This window comes from Trifolium pratense, linkage group LG3 (assembly GCF_020283565.1).
Source record: "Trifolium pratense cultivar HEN17-A07 linkage group LG3, ARS_RC_1.1, whole genome shotgun sequence".
Classification (NCBI taxonomy): Eukaryota; Viridiplantae; Streptophyta; class Magnoliopsida; order Fabales; family Fabaceae; genus Trifolium; species Trifolium pratense.
Window position 1 is genome coordinate 52,623,639 of NC_060061.1, and position 16,261 is coordinate 52,639,899.

General features: G+C 35.4%; 4 protein-coding genes across 6 annotated transcripts; all 4 read left to right on the plus strand.

Annotated features, from left to right (window-relative positions):
- On the plus strand, nt 1–747 carry LOC123917398 (putative RING-H2 finger protein ATL69). Its single transcript, XM_045969099.1, has one exon. It carries the CDS (start codon nt 23–25, stop codon nt 557–559), a length of 537 nt encoding a protein of 178 aa, XP_045825055.1. The 5' UTR covers nt 1–22; the 3' UTR covers nt 560–747.
- A 1,942-nt stretch (nt 748–2,689) lies between these two features.
- LOC123917097 (chlorophyll a-b binding protein of LHCII type 1-like) lies at nt 2,690–3,903 on the plus strand. The gene has a single exon (XM_045968722.1). The coding sequence runs from the start codon at nt 2,922–2,924 to the stop codon at nt 3,717–3,719; it is 798 nt and encodes a 265-aa protein (XP_045824678.1). The 5' UTR covers nt 2,690–2,921; the 3' UTR covers nt 3,720–3,903.
- A 1,862-nt stretch (nt 3,904–5,765) lies between these two features.
- LOC123919015 lies at nt 5,766–8,295 on the plus strand. Its single transcript, XM_045971238.1, has 2 exons — nt 5,766–6,069; nt 7,542–8,295. Exons 1-2 carry the CDS (start codon nt 5,959–5,961, stop codon nt 7,992–7,994), a joined length of 564 nt encoding a protein of 187 aa, XP_045827194.1. The 5' UTR covers nt 5,766–5,958; the 3' UTR covers nt 7,995–8,295.
- A 1,744-nt stretch (nt 8,296–10,039) lies between these two features.
- LOC123915434 lies at nt 10,040–16,154 on the plus strand. 3 transcript variants are annotated; one of them, XM_045966546.1, is made up of 5 exons: nt 10,090–10,272; nt 12,619–12,672; nt 13,475–14,835; nt 14,918–15,034; nt 15,114–16,154. In XM_045966546.1, the coding sequence occupies exons 3-5, from the start codon at nt 13,519–13,521 to the stop codon at nt 15,828–15,830; spliced, it is 2,151 nt and encodes a 716-aa protein (XP_045822502.1). In that variant the 5' UTR covers nt 10,090–10,272; nt 12,619–12,672; nt 13,475–13,518; the 3' UTR covers nt 15,831–16,154. The 3 variants fall into 3 exon arrangements, with proteins under 3 accessions (XP_045822504.1, XP_045822502.1, XP_045822503.1); XM_045966547.1 differs by having other exon boundaries at nt 10,093–10,272; nt 11,891–12,672; XM_045966548.1 differs by lacking the exon at nt 12,619–12,672 and having other exon boundaries at nt 10,040–10,272.
- Nucleotides 16,155–16,261: the final 107 nt, after the last annotated feature.

Sequence of the window (16,261 nt, forward strand, 5' to 3'; positions counted from 1 at the left end):
TTCTACTTCACCCCACATTCTCATGTCCACAGCTCAGCCACCATTTTCCACCACTCTCACCACCACCGGTGTAGGTCTCGGCTACGGCATCGCAATAGCCGTAAGCATCCTTGTTCTAATCTCCACCATCATGCTAGCTTCTTACCTTTGCGTCCGTATAAAATCACACGGCCGTCGCGATTCTTTCCATCTCGAAATCATTCATCAAAATCAAAATCAAAATAATACTAATAACTCCGTGCAGCTCAGTCCAATTATCTTAGGCTTAGAAAAGCCCATGATTGAAGCCTACCCAAAGATGATACTTGGAGAGAGCAGAAGATTACCTAAGCCCAATGAAAGCCTATGTGCTATTTGCTTGACAGAATATCTTCCAAAGGAAACAATACGGTGTGTTCCTGATTGTCAACATTGTTTTCATGCGGAGTGTGTTGATGAGTGGCTTAAGATGAGTGCCACGTGTCCTTTGTGTCGGAATTCTCCTGCTGTTTCGCCGGTGACTACTCCGGTGGTTTCTCCGTTGTCGGAGCTTGTTCCTCTGGCTTTTCATGCCAGGTGATTTTCTTTTTGTATTTTGATATTTTTACATTTGAATATTTGAGGTAAATTATCTAAAAGTTGGAATTTCGTTAGAGATCGATAGATAATTTCCTCTAGAGTTGAAGCAATGATTCAATTTGTGAATGTGTCTCTCAAAATTGTACATAATTGCATATATAATTTCGGCCAAACCAACATTTTGGTCATCGGAAGTATAACTCGCTGTCATATTAATTTTTGAAGTGTAAAAATTCTAAACATTAATAAGTGTCATTTTATTAGTTATATTGATCATCAAATCTATTTTTTAGGTAGCTAATGCAGTTTTTGAATTATTTTTTAATGGTCAATTTAGTCTATAATAAAACTATTATCAAAAGAGATACTATGTATCTATAATTTCAATACATTAAGAAAATAACGTGCCAGAGAATTATATATTTTTAAAGATCAAAATAGTTCTTCTACCGCGGTTGTAGGAATAATTAGATTTAGAGAGATAAATGACTCTTAAAATCTAACAATCTCTACAATTACCGCACGCGAACCCTATATTGCAGTGGTAGATTCAAAACATAATGTTTGTTCAATAATAAATTAAGACTAGCTTAGTTCTCATATGTGGTTGATTTACCCACATTATTGTAAGTTTTAAATTGCAATTCTAATTAGTGAGTATTGTTGGGGTTGTTGCGGCTTAAAATTATCTCTTCGCAGCTTAGTAACATTTGCTTGTAACATAAATTGGGGACATTGAGGGCATTAAGGTATTGAAAAAGTATAATGTGTGCCAAAAGAATAAAATTATCTCAGACTTTCACTAGATAGTATAATTATTGAGTAGGGCTACCAATACCTACTCTACTATTAATAATACTACTTAAATTTCACCTTGATGAATAAAGAGAAAGCCAATTGAAACTCAATACAACTGTTTCACCTACTACATTGCAGTGTTGTGATATTGTGATGCAGATTTTATTGAGATCTAGAATCACTGCAATTGCAGACTGATATTGTTTCTAGATACTGTCACAACTTAAATATTGCAGCTGCATCAATGCTGTCTGCAATTTAAAAGTCTCATTACCAGCATAAACTAAGTTGCAAGAGTTGACCATGACATTAACATTTATCAAAGTTTCATTTTTCTGTCTTAGACAAAGTGGCATACATCACTTAAATTTACACACAACTATGACATTCCGAGTTTGATCTCAGATGAAAATATTGAATTTAACAATATTGACAGTGTGATTGTATGCAGCCACACATGCCAGTGTTGGACACCAATATGTATCAAATACTCCGACACACCTTAAATCTAAAGTGGCAGTGCTATGAATATCAAAATATCTGAACTTTTTTTAAGCAAATGACGTGCAGAAGGGAAAGTCTTTGCAATACCTAGATATATTAAAATGAAAATAAAAGACAATACATAAAATTGGGAGGGACATAAATCAAACTCAATCTAACCACATAATCTGCCCAAAAAGGTATACAGATAGTCTAAATACAACAAAAATGGTCTAAAAAGCATAAACAAATGCGCACGCACACCACAAGCACCACACAGCGAATAAGCTAATGGTTTCCTAAAGTGTCAAGATGAATAGTGGTTCCAAAGTCTATGTTTGAAAAAATTCCATTTCCTATAGAAATAATCATAGAATCTGATTCAATGCTTAAACAATTGAAATCATCTTCAGAAAATAAATTATCTGCAGCTTCAATATTTTTAACAAATATGTTGTAATTTAGCACATCAACTCAAACATAGGTGGAATTAGTTGAATGACATGATTTCCACATATCAATAAAGAAGCTATAACTATTAGCTTAAAATTCATATTTAGTTATTAGCTATAGTTGAATCATGGCAAATATTAATTACATTTATTTATATTCATATTTAGCTGATAAAATTATAATAATATGATTAGAATAAAGATGTTTTGTTCATTTGATGCAACACACATAAGAAACTTCAATGGGACTGTCACTGTGGTCCCTCTTGTGCAACACTTGATGCTGTTATATCTATTGATTATCACATCAAGAAATCATAAATGACAATTTCCTATTGGATGTAACAAGTTTTTCATGATATTCACTTGTGATATTGTGGATTTCTCTATGTTGGGGATATAAACAAAAAATCATTCAATAAGATATGTGGTTTGAGAAGCAAGTCTAATGCTCCAAACCAATTGAAAATCAAGATATAGATTTCATAAGATAAGGACCACTTATTTTCCTTATAGAAATCACATATAAATAGTACACATAAGTCATTACTAAGCATCATCAATAACCATCCTCTTCATTTTCAACAGAGCTATTCATTTGATTAACTTAGTTGCCAGTAAAATACTAAAATGGCTTCTTCAACAATGGCTCTCTCTTCACCATCATTGGTTGGGAAGGCAATCAAGCTTTCCCCCTCTTCACCAGACCTTGTCATGGGAAGAGTCACCATGAGGAAAACAACCACCAAGAAGACGGTTCCATCTGGAAGTCCGTGGTACGGTCCAGACCGTGTCAAGTACTTGGGTCCATTCTCTGGTGAAGCTCCATCCTACCTCACTGGTGAGTTTCCTGGTGACTATGGTTGGGACACTGCTGGACTTTCTGCCGACCCAGAGACATTCGCCAAAAACCGTGAACTTGAGGTTATCCACAGTAGATGGGCTATGTTGGGAGCCTTGGGATGTGTCTTCCCAGAACTCTTGGCCCGCAATGGTGTCAAATTCGGCGAGGCAGTGTGGTTCAAGGCAGGGTCCCAAATCTTCAGTGAGGGTGGACTTGACTACTTGGGTAACCCAAGTCTAGTCCACGCACAAAGTATCCTTGCTATCTGGGCCGTCCAAGTCATCTTAATGGGAGCTGTTGAGGGTTACCGCATTGCTGGCGGACCTCTCGGTGAAGTTGTCGACCCACTCTACCCCGGAGGCAGCTTCGACCCATTGGGCCTTGCTGAAGACCCTGAGGCTTTTGCCGAGTTAAAGGTGAAAGAACTCAAGAATGGTAGGTTGGCTATGTTTTCTATGTTTGGTTTCTTCGTTCAGGCTATTGTCACCGGAAAGGGACCTCTTGAGAACCTTGCCGACCACATTGCTGACCCTGTCAACAACAATGCTTGGGCCTTTGCCACTAACTTTGTCCCCGGAAAGTGAGCTAAAACTGTAACAGAACATTGTTAAGTGACTGTGGCTTGTATATCAGACTGTGAATTTCTTGTTAATTAATTTAGTGATATATTTGGTGCATTTAGAACTTTCCTCAAGTTTGTACCATTTAAGAGAGTGAAATACATATGACATTGTTCCAATGCAATGAATCAGAACGATGATTGATATAGTGATTGTGCAAAGCCGTCAGCACTTTATGATCAAATCTAATGAAACACAATAGTATTGTAACTGGTTCTTCCAAAATCTCTACCAGCATGTCACTTGTAATTACTTTATTCTAATCACTTGTTCTAAATTTGTTTTCGTACTTGGTATTGCCGTCTGCAGAAAATTGAGACCATAAGAAACTGTTTGTGTTAATTAACTATTTCTATATGCCATGAAAGAAAATTTTATATGATTGAATTGCATAAAGCAATGGTCACTTGGATTCTAAAATGATAACTTTACATAAAATCACCTTTGTTTACCTCTGTTGCATAGAGGAGTTTATAGGAGAAAAAATTATAAAGTGAGATTGTTGAGCATTAGCACAGTCCTAAAGGATAAATTATTGGACAGACGCTCAAGTGTAGCGTTGCAGATCAAGTAACGCTGAAAGCCAGGGATTCTGACCTTAGTTCTGCTCCATATTATAAGTTGTTCTTAGGCTTCGAATGTGTTATGATTTTGTTTATGCCTATCTTGAAAGTAATGAACTTTCAGCTTCTCCATGTTATCCATACCGAAAATTCGCTGACAAGAATATTCTTAGTTTCTTATCTATTCCATTGTACCTCTATGTTTATCATCAAAACCTATGATTGAACCCACGACAATGACATGACACCGACACCGGTAATAATTTGAGAAAATAAGTGTCAGACACCAACCTATATTAGATACTCAGACTGTTGAGTAATGATAATTGATAACTGTCCTTACATTATGTAGCAACTTGAAGAGAATACTGAAATCTCTAGTTATGACAGATACTGTGTGATGTGAATAACTGTTCATAATTTAAGTTAAATCATAATAAGAGGTTTAGTAGTATTAGAGTGATGGTATATTAGAGTGATTAATTGGTCCACCATAGCTTGAACATTACTTGCAATGAAAGTTGAAGTTGGCATGGGTTCAAATTAGAGTTAGATGATCATGAGTTCAATATCTATAACGTGTGCTAAGAAATTGAGATTCGAACTCTAATATTCTTATTTACTCACTTAAAAATGTTGAAGTTTTAGACATTATACTACTTGACTAAAAAAAATATATCCAGTGAAATTTTGGAAGATGTCAACTATTTAAATGAATATATTCGTTCTTCAAGAATTATATCGGATTGTGGCTGCATGCAACATATAAATTTTTGTGACCTCATTACTACTATTACAATATCAATAATAATCACAACCTTTTTTTACAATTTAAAAATAAACTCTTGAACATAAAAATACATACAGTAACCAACAACAACACATCAATATCACCATGTAAGAGTTTAATTTATATGTATTGTCGGTGTAAAAGTTTTTTATACAAGCATCCAATAATGTTTTGCCATACCATTTAATCAATGTGACACGTTATGTATTTTTAAAACAAAATACATGATGTGTTGGTATATTATTGGACGCATGACAGATATATAAATTAAATTCAAACCGTATTTACGGTTTCTATATATTTTTTTTTGGTACAATATTTACGGTTTCTATAGTAAAAGTCTATTATATTAATTTATGTTATTAATAAAATGACGTACCATAAATTCATTATACACGATATTTTTAAAATTCACATTTACAATGAGTGGATTCCATTAAATCAAATAATGAAAAAATATGAGAGGATTCGAGTTTGATTACTGATAAAAAATAGTTTTTGGTCAAATTATTTACTTCGTGGCTGAATTAAATTACCGAACCCTTGCACTACCCTACCCATTGGAACTAGAGGTTAATACCAAAAAAAATTGGGGGAGGTACATATTCCAAAACTAGATGAGATTCAAATCCTAAGCCCAATAAACTTTTTTTAATAGGCCCATCATACATACACACTGCCCACTTTTTACTTGTTGCATCAGACGGAGGAGCAGTCATCTCAATTCGCCGGAAAACGCTGCCGGACGGAGTTCATCGTTGGCCGCAAGACTCAGAAGAAAGACTGCGCCATAGCAAGTGCCTCTGTTGAGTTAATCAGAAAGATTTTTTAGAGTGTTTGTTTGAGAAACATGTTGAAGCAAGCAATTGGAAGAATTTGCGGCAGAGCCAATGTTTATGTTTATGAAGGAAACATTTTGCCTTCGATTTATGTGCCGTCGTGTTGTTTCCACAATGGACAAGTAAACTCTCCTATTCTTCCATTAAAAGCTTGTGTTTTAGTATTTCCTTATGTTATGTTACTTGAATTTCTTATTTATCTTTTTACTAAAGTAGTTGAATTTGGCTTAATATAGATTTAAGTGACTGAATCTGAGTGAAACATATGGTTGAAAAGGTCTATGGTTCACATGTATTGCAAATTGAAAACAAATTGTGATGAAAGTTTCATTTCCATTTTGATGCATGTTATATAGAATTATATAGAGCTATTGATGATTCAAAACGGGTCGGGCCAGCCTTTCCTGGTTGGCTCACATTAGGTTAAGGGTAGTGAGCTAGGAAAACGCAATTCAGATCGTTCCATCTCAGATTGGTGGGTTGGCTCATCTAATTTTCGAAGAAAAACTATTGGGGTGATTGGTTTTCTGTGCATTTCATATTTTAGATATTATAGTGCTTTTAGAAAGAATTCCTTGTTTCTGAGTTTTGGCATTAGATGAATTATGCCATTGAGCTGAATGCCCGTGACAGAAATAATCTGTAATTTATTACTGCATAGGTTTTCTACAACAGAAGAAAATAATTAGTGCCTCTTTGTCCTTGATGTGAAAGATTTTCTTTTTGAAGAGTTGTTTTCAATATATTTATCTTGTCCCCCACCCTGCTTATGTTTTTGTATAGGAGGAGAAGCACTTCTTGCTTTTCTGTAATAGCAGATTTATTACATCTGTTGTTACATAAAATACGTGTATACTTTAGCCAAACTTGAAAAGAAATTAGAATGTTCCTTCTTTAGACTTAAAAGGAGCTTTTGTTGATTTCTAGCATGGCCAAGTACATTATAGTATCAGCTGCTATTGAATAAGATTCATAGTCCATCTTCCACGCACGAGTTTGAGATTATAGGATTTAAATATTGGAATCCCTTACCTTGTCAAAACTGTTATTCCTACACTCCAATCGCTTCCCGTGATAATTTCCATTATCTTTAGACTCACCTTTTTTGCAAACCTATTGTTTTCTGGATTAGACGATCCTACATTTATAGTCACCTAAATTTAGTTCAAAAAACAATAACGCTTTCTGTGATAATTGCCTCAACTTTAAACTCACATTTTGTTTGCCAAGCTATTGCTTTATGGATTAGATGATCCTAGATATACTTCTATCGCATATTGTTGTTTATCAAAAAACAATGCATTTCAATAGGATAGGTGGCACTTTATAACTCCTAATTTGCTGTTGTCTATGTGTAAAGTTATTCATACAAGAGTCAATGTGCGTTTTATCAGATTGATGTTGAAATTAAAGTTGACATTCGGTCTTCGTGAGTCTTAAAGATCAAACTTACCTAAACTTCTGTTTTAAAAAAGTTGAAATTGGAAATCAATAGTTCAGGTGAAGATATTTGGAGTAATTGTTAGCTTGTAATTTGAAGGCGAATCATATATGAAATATTGATCCTCGTTTTTTGTGCATCTCTTTTATATAGGCAAATATGGCTCCTAGAAGTTTTTTCGGTGTAGAGGATTTCGTCGATGATGACAACAGCCGACCTTATACATACCAGAAAGGGAAGAAGTCAAAGAATCCAAACAAACATATATCGTTCAAACAAAGAACAGTTGCCTACATGGAGCCTTTTACACTTGACGTGTTTATCTCAAAACGATTTGTATCAGCTTCACTCACTCATAGAGTGACTAGCAAACAGGTTGCAGTTGCAGGTACCAACTCCAAGGACATTAAAGCTGTTCTTAGATCTCGATCAGACATACCAGCATGCATAGCCATTGGTCGGATTTTAGCCGAACGAGCAATGGAAGCTGATGTTTACACTGCTTCGTATACTCCAAGGGATCGGGATAAGTTTGAAGGCAAAATCAGAGCTGTAGTTCAGTCACTTATCGATAATGGGGTTGATCTCAAGGTTTATCTTGATTGAGTCACACAGACTCTTTTAAAGCAAACACTACCAGCCAGTTATGTTATTCAGATTTTGGATTTCTGGTTGAAGCGATCTCGCCCCTTTGTGTGTTTCGTTATGTCCATGTAGCTTGGTTAATAAGTGTTTTGATATCAAATACTGGTATTGTGCACCTCTAGGGTTCCATTTTCCGAATCATGTTGTAGAACCACCAAATCATAGGAGACCCTTAGGTTGCACTGCCAACTGTCGTCCCCTTCGCTGTAATATATTGAAAAGTTCAGACAACTTAGTAATGGCTTTTTTCTTCTTTTGTTCATTAGTGGTTTTGTTATGGGTTTGTATTTTTGGGTTGTCTTTATGTGTTCTACTTCCTTCCTCCGTTATGGTTTGTTCTTCTTTCATTTTACTGCATGCTGCAACTTTGCTTTTTGTAAAAGCTTCATTTCAATATTCGACATAGTTGAAGGCACATTATGTTGGCCATGACACAAAGTTAATGTTTTTTCCGTTGTGTACCTCCAAACTTTGGGGTAAGGAAAGTTTTTCGGAAGATAAATTAATGAGAGCTTCTTTTCCCACTTTCGTGATTCTTAAAAGTTGCCTTTGTCCTGATTTACCCATATTGAGGCGTTAACTCGGTGAACTGAGTAGCAAGATTATACATGTGTTTGGGCAGTAGCCCGTTCTATGGTGTCACAGTGTGATGACATAGAAGCTTCATTTCATAGCTTCTAAAAATCACGGCAATATTGCATTGGAACGCGAAAAAGCTGGAATGAACAGAACCAAACATGCTACTGTAAATTCAAAAGTACCATCTGAATAGTCTCACCAGTAACCATCTCCCCAAAATTGCAGCACAACAATACAGGAAAAGTCAGAAACAACATGAATACAAATGATTTTGGCACATTGCTTGACATCCAAACTACTCATCTAGAAATAAATAGTAATGATATTCTCAGTGAATATGAGAAGTATGTTTTAGAAATGGTAACATTGTTTTTGGCTTAAACTACATGAAACTTTTCACCTTTGTTTAGACATTCAATATAACTAATAGTTGACATCTCTTTCCAAACACTTCAAGAAAAGTTGGTAGAGCTATCACCTGTAGAAGAATATGAGAAGATGAAGTTGTCACCATCTTTGCTAGATGTAGCTGCAGTATAAAATGCTCAATACTGAGTTAATAGTTTCAAAATGAGAAGTGGATGACATAAGTATTGTCAATCGTGGATTACAAAAAATAGTGGTTTGTTTAAATTTTAATACACTACTGTTATGACCTTAATTTTTTTGTAAAGCAAAGTATCATTTGCGTGCAACTGCAGAAATTAATCGTTCGAAATAACTGAGATTCATTTAGGGGGTTGACCTTTCCCAACACATATTTTTCCATACGCACCAGTTAGTGATCAAACCTAGGACCAAAATTTGACATCTTAGTAATTGACGCTGAAATGATATAGATATAGATAAAGATAACCTTGTAAACAACGCCATAGAAATAAACCATAAATAAAAGAAAGAAAACATTGACATAAAACATGCAATGAAATTAGAATTTTAATAAACCAGCAAGAAAATTTAAATAACTGACAAAATACTAAACTTACTAGCAATTCAACCCTTAAGTGTGGATAAGTGTGGTGTATATTAATTTTACCTTTATGTCTTAGGGTAAATTTAGCCAAGTTGATAGGGAGTAGGGACATTACATTTTATATAGAGGGGTTAGGACCGAAGTTCGAATGTCGGACACCACACTTTTCTATTTTATGGGTTGAATTTCTAGCCACTAGATTAACAAAAAAACAAACTAACATCCATTTTTTCATACTTTCTATTGTTTAATAAAAAAAATCAAATGGTCCTCAATGAACATAACTCAGTTGATAAGGGCATTGCACAGAGATAAAAAATGTATATTATTTCTTTTTAAAGTGCCATTAATTTTGTCAAAAAAAAAGTCTTCATAACAAAATATTCATTAAAATGGATTTTTGGTAAAAAATAAAATAAATTAAAATTTATTGGAAGGTGAAATTCTATTTTCTAATTTGTTTGTCTATTTCTTTTTTACAAAAATCTCTATTTTATTCTGTGTTATATATAAGCACGAGCGTGGAGAGAAGATAAAGTCATTGGTGACGACGATGATGATGATGATGATATCATAAGTTTTTTATTAGATTCTGTGATGATAATAATCTTCTTCACTTCGATCGATCAATTTCAAGTACGCTTTTCGACTCGTTCGATCTCCTCCGAGTTAACTCACCTCTCTAAGGTACTTTCAACTCGTTCTCAATTCACGCCTCTTTCTCTTTCGCACTTTTCATTTCGATCATCAATTGCTCTCATTTTTGTTACTTATCTATCCATGAATCGCTTCTAGGTCACTCATTTCCCAAATAATAACCGCTTATTTATTTTCATTCATTTTTAATTGAATTTGTTGAAATTATGGTTCTATGTGTTGCATTTGAATTCCTTATTTCTAATTCATTGTTATATAGTTACCTCATTTCGGCATTATTATTATTATTGTAATACATATCGTTAAATTTTGAGAAAAGAAGAGTGCAGACACCGACACAATATTGACACTTTTAATTACATTCAAATATGTTATTTTATCAAATTGCCAACGTGTCTGTGTCGTGTCTGGTGTTTGTGTGTCCATGTTCGTGCTTTGTACTTTTTATCAAATATGTCACATGACCAAATAGACACGCTCACATAATTTTTTTTTGATGATTTATGAAATAATTAAAAGAATAAAATAAAAAATTGAAATTTTGTGAGTGTGTGTGACTAAGAAAATTATATTTGGTCACATGACCGTATAAGAATAATTCATTAATTACACTATGTAGCACTATATGTATCATTCTCATGTCATTGTGTCCTATGTAGCACTGACATTTCAGAGTGAACACATGTATCGGTGTCCAACACCAACCCGTCTGGTGACTTTGTTTGTGTTAGTGTTTCGTAGATTGTGTCTGCCCAATTTGAAATGTTACTTTTGTTTTACAATTAAATCGATGTAGTTCTGTGAAGAATTGATAAAGGATTATCCAGAATACGTTACTGAAGGAAATGGGGGAGAGTTGGATGAGATGTAGTTTAGATAAAATTGTTGATAAAATTTGAATATTATAGTGTTTGGAACAAGTGTTATCGAATATTGGCCATGGTGGATGTCGGTGGAGGATTTCGGCCTCTACGATACGGTAAATATCAGCTGATATGGCAGGTTTTTCCGCCATAATCCACTATTGCGGCGCCACAAAATGGCCATTATTGCGGGATTTTGGCTCTCCGCCATCGACAACACTGATCAGAACTTATAGTTTCAGCTATGGAAATTCCCGTTTAATTCGAAGATATGCTCACTAGAGTTGGACTAATGCGCGGTTGACAGGAATCTACTGTGATTTCGAACATTATATAAAAGAACCTTAAAATAGCTATGAGTATGTTAAACAATAGCTTCTTGTATGTTGAAATTAGTTTTGCATCTCAATTTGTTTCAAAAGCTCTCATTTAACTTCTTCATTAACATCTATAAAACATACAATAGCTTTTTCATAAGGGAAGAATCATAAACTTGTTTTCCTCGAAAAACTCCCATAAGTTAAAAGCAAATTCAAACTGGGCCTAACCCTTCTTTACTCTTGATTAAACTGTTAGAAAACCTTCTTCGTGAACTGTGTTTTGATTTTTGACTGCCCAACTGTTCAATTCAGAGGACGCGCGGTCTCTAATTTGTATTTTATTTATTATTGACCTCCAAAGGTAGAGGCGTGAAGCTGTGTTGCATTTGAATCTGTTTTATGAAATGCTTTCTAACTTTTTCTTTATTTCCCATCTCTTAATCTTCTGTATTTCCTTTGTGTTAGGTCTGTTGTTATTAAGCGGAATCATATAAATTTTTTGTTATTTTGTAAATTGTATGGGAATCAACATGAAGAGTGAATTGGAATTGCAATGGGAATCAACATGCCATATTTGTGTCACTCTAATGGCTTTCAGGGTTTAGAAACTTATAATTTCTTCTTCTGTTGTATTTTTGTTGCCTTGTTGTATGACTTTCTTTTTGTCGTTAGTTCTACAAATCACTGTCTGTCTGTTGTATTTTCTACTGAACTATTGCAAATAAGAACATTTTTAGACGGCCTCTAATTTTTTTACTTTGTATTATGTAAGAAGAGTTAATTAAGGTTGTTCTTAGATATTCTAATTGGCCGTTGCAGTGATAGAAGAATATGGAATATCTCATTTATAATACGTCCCATAAGTGTAGCTCAAATGGTAGCTACCAGGGACGTTATTGGAGTGGTCGGGGTTCGAACCCCGGATTCCACATTTCTCCACATTTAAATGTGTGAGAGTCTAGCCACTAGGCTACTTAACCAAAAAAAAAAAATACAGATGAAGCACATGGGTTAGATGTATAAACCTTCAACCTTAACAAAAAGGGAAGGAACAATAGTCAAATCCCAAGATTTATAGGATTCCTATCACAATAAAAAATAAATTATATTAGCTTTATTCTAGGAATATAATTTACAAAGCTTTCCATCTGCACCTCAAGCTTATGTAATATAATTTATAATTAAAATTCCAGACTCCTTAAGCTCATTGGCAAGCTGACCTTGTGTGGACACATAGGATTTGCAAAGTAAGTTACTCAAGTTTCCCTTTCTTAAAGTGTTTTTCAACCTCGATGTGCCTTCTTATGCTATGTTTTTTTTTTGTGTGACATAGATATGTCTTCCCACCATTATACGTGTCTGCTATTGCAACACCATCTGATTGTTTAAGTCTCATTAAAAATCTATTATATTTGCCAATCTGCATGCTGTTTCTTTTAGGAGATATGTAGCATACTTCTTGTTGGATGATATATAATTATCTTATATTGTCTGATACAGTCTTATAGTATCTCAGATGACTCCTTAAAATTAGTTCCAACATTTCTTAGTTTTTATTATGATTTGTATCCCTATTTGGTTAGTACTTTGAGGCTTGCATTAGTTTAAGGAAGTGAATAACATGCACCAATTTTTAGTGGTGCAATAGTGAGGTAATTTCAGATATTCCCTAGTCCTTCTACTATAAAACAAACAGGATAGGAAATAACAAAAGATTAAAAGAGCAACGCTTCAAAGCCACCATGAGCTTCACTGTGGCCACCCAATGACCTTCATCGTATTTCCCTTCCCACAGAACTGTGATCAGAAATTACCTCTGCCACTTAGAGCTACTGCTTGGAATTGAAACTCTGCTAATATTTGGAACATTATTCTTGTCAATTGTATGCAAACCCTGGGAAATTTCTCTCTCTCACTCTCTCCCTCCCGCGCCGTGCACCTTTCCAGCATTTTCAGAAGCTATCCTCTGTCATCTTTTTGTGGTTTATGTGAAATATCAATCAGGTTTAAAGACATCGATATTTACTTTGTTTTATTTATTGGTTACAGTAACATTTTTCCTCGGAAACCTCCGTGCTAAGTATCTGCATAATATGGATCAAGAAGAGAGCAAGATCGACACTGAGCATAACATAGATCAAGAAGAGCGCATAGTCGACACTGAGCATAATACGGATGAAGAAGAGAACAAGCTGGGCTCTGAGAAAAACATCGATCAAGAAGTGAGCAAGATGGGAACTGAGCATAACATGGATCAAGAAGAGTGCGGAGTGGGCACTGAGCATAATACGGACCAAGAAGAGAGCAAGATAATCACTGTGGATAGTATGGATCAAGACGAGAGCAAGATGGGCACTAAGGATAACATGGACCAAGAAAAGAGCAGGGTGGACACTGAGCATAATATGGACCAAGACGAGAGCAAGATAGGCACTGTGGATAATCTGGATCAAGATGAGAGCAAGATGGGCACTGAGGATAACATGGATCAAGAAAAGAGCAGGGTGGACACTGAGCATAATATGGATCAAGAAGAGAGCAAGATGGGCACTAAGAATCTTCCTGATTTTTCTTCTAGTCCTAATCCTCAGTCATCAGAAAATGATGATAGCAAGAAGGATACTGGTCTTCCTGAAGGATCTAGTAAACCAGAGTTGAGTGAGAAGATTACTCCACAATCATTGAAGGCCAAAAAAATTGTTAAGAAATCTCTTGTTGGTGTTGCTAAATTGAAGGCCAAGAAGAACAAGAGAACCCCTCAGATTGTGAGGAAAAAAATAAAACGGAAGATCAAAAAAGTAGGGGACAATGCTGAAAGCTCTCACAAGGAAGACGATAAACAGATTTCAGACAGTCCCCGGCAGAATGAACCACCTAAGGAGAAAAATCAAGAGGCTGGAAACAATGATGTGAAGAAAAGTCATAATACGATCAGTAATGATCAAAGTTCTACAGAGAAGAGCCGTCAGGATAAAAAAGATGAGGAAATCAATCTGTCGGATAAGACTGAACAAGAACAGAAGAGTGAAGAGAAGCACACAGAGTCAAATAAGGGTTCTAGGAGGAGAAAAAACAAAAACAAGCAAAAAGGCAAGGAAAAGAATCTACCAAATGACCAGGAAACGAGTCTACCAAATGACAAGGAAAAGAGTCTATCAAATGACAAAAAGAGTGGAAAGCTTGGCGGTCTCATCTTTATGTGCAGTGCTAAGACAAAGCCGGATTGTTTCCGCTATCGTGTCATGGGTGTTTCAGCTGCTAAAAAGGATGATATTTTAAAAATTAAGCCTGGGCTTAAGCTTTTTCTTTATGATTTTGATCTGAAGCTACTATATGGGATTTACAAGGCTTCATCTTCTGGTCGCATGAAGCTTGAACCCAGAGCTTTTGGTGGCAAGTTTCCTGCCCAGGTTATTCTCTTTTATTTTTCTCCATTTTATTCTGGTTGTCTTAATTTATGATGGTTTTTATGCTGATAGCTGACAAATTCAGGTGCGGTTTAAGATTGTTTCTGATTCTTTCCCGCTACCCGAAAGCATTTTCAAAAAGGCTATCAAGGATAATTATAACAAAAAGAACAAGTTCAAACCAGAACTTACTGTTGCGCAAGTGAGAATCAAAGTTACCTCTTGGCTTTTTGTTTTTTTTCTTGCTATATCATGGATGATATTCAAAGGTTCTTCTCCAGGTTAGGAAGCTCACTAGACTTTTCCGACCAGTTGGAGCTCATTCAGCTGTGCAGCAGCCTGTTTATTCTCCTCCAAAAGCAATAATTCGAGAAAGGGAAGTTCCGGGTCGGGTTAGGGAATCACAGCACCATTCACACAGGGAAAGAGCTGCTGGACATCGATTTGAGCGTCGAGAGGATATTCCCCGTGATTCATTTCTTATGGAGATGAATTATCGAGCTTATGATCGAAGAAATGTAGCTACTACTTCGCATGTTAATCCTATAATGGAACCTTACGAGAGAGATTATGAACACCGTCTCGTGGAACCTCGCTACCGGAGCAATGTCCCTGCTCATGTAGAAAGTCTTCGAAGGGATCCTATTTATTTGAATGACCGTGAACAGCAGAGCTATACTCGTGTTTTTTCAGACCATATAAATGATCCTTATGCCTATCGATACGGTGCTTCATCTAGGGATGCATATTTGGCTCCATTAAGTAGAGAGGACATCACTCCAAGCTCGTATTTGGCTGGGGGAAGACCTTTCTCCGGGACTGATAACTTGCGAAGGAGAGAGATCGTTGATGATAGGCATTACTCAATATATTCTGCTGCTGATTCTTTACCTGATTACCATCCAATACAGCCATATCGTGGAGACAAGTTGGAATCCTCACCTATACGAGTTTCAGCTCGTTACTCCTTTGCTGGCCCTTCTTTTTCTCGTCGCTAACTTAGAAATGCAATTTGAATCCCTTGGCATGCCTTCCTTTTGACTATCTTTCATTTTGATGACTGAGATATTTTAAATTTGTATTAATGCTAAATGCTTAGGTACCTCTGGATTCGGGAAAACATTTTTTCATTGAGTTTCGAATGTTTTTTAATGTACGAATCATCATTACAACCCAGACTCTATATGGAACTTTGATGAGGGGCTAGTTTATTGTCAATTGGTGAAGGATTTGAATATGAGGTTTGTAGTTAATCACTGTATAGTGGTTGAATGGATGCAAGAGTTTTAGGGTGAATAATGATTGCCTCACCGATTTTGTTATACTAATATCATCTTTTCGTGAAGGATTAGAGCTTTTTCCTCATCTGATTTTAGTTTATTTCTCTCCCAAAAATGTGTTTCCCGCTCACTATTGCTTTGTATTTTGA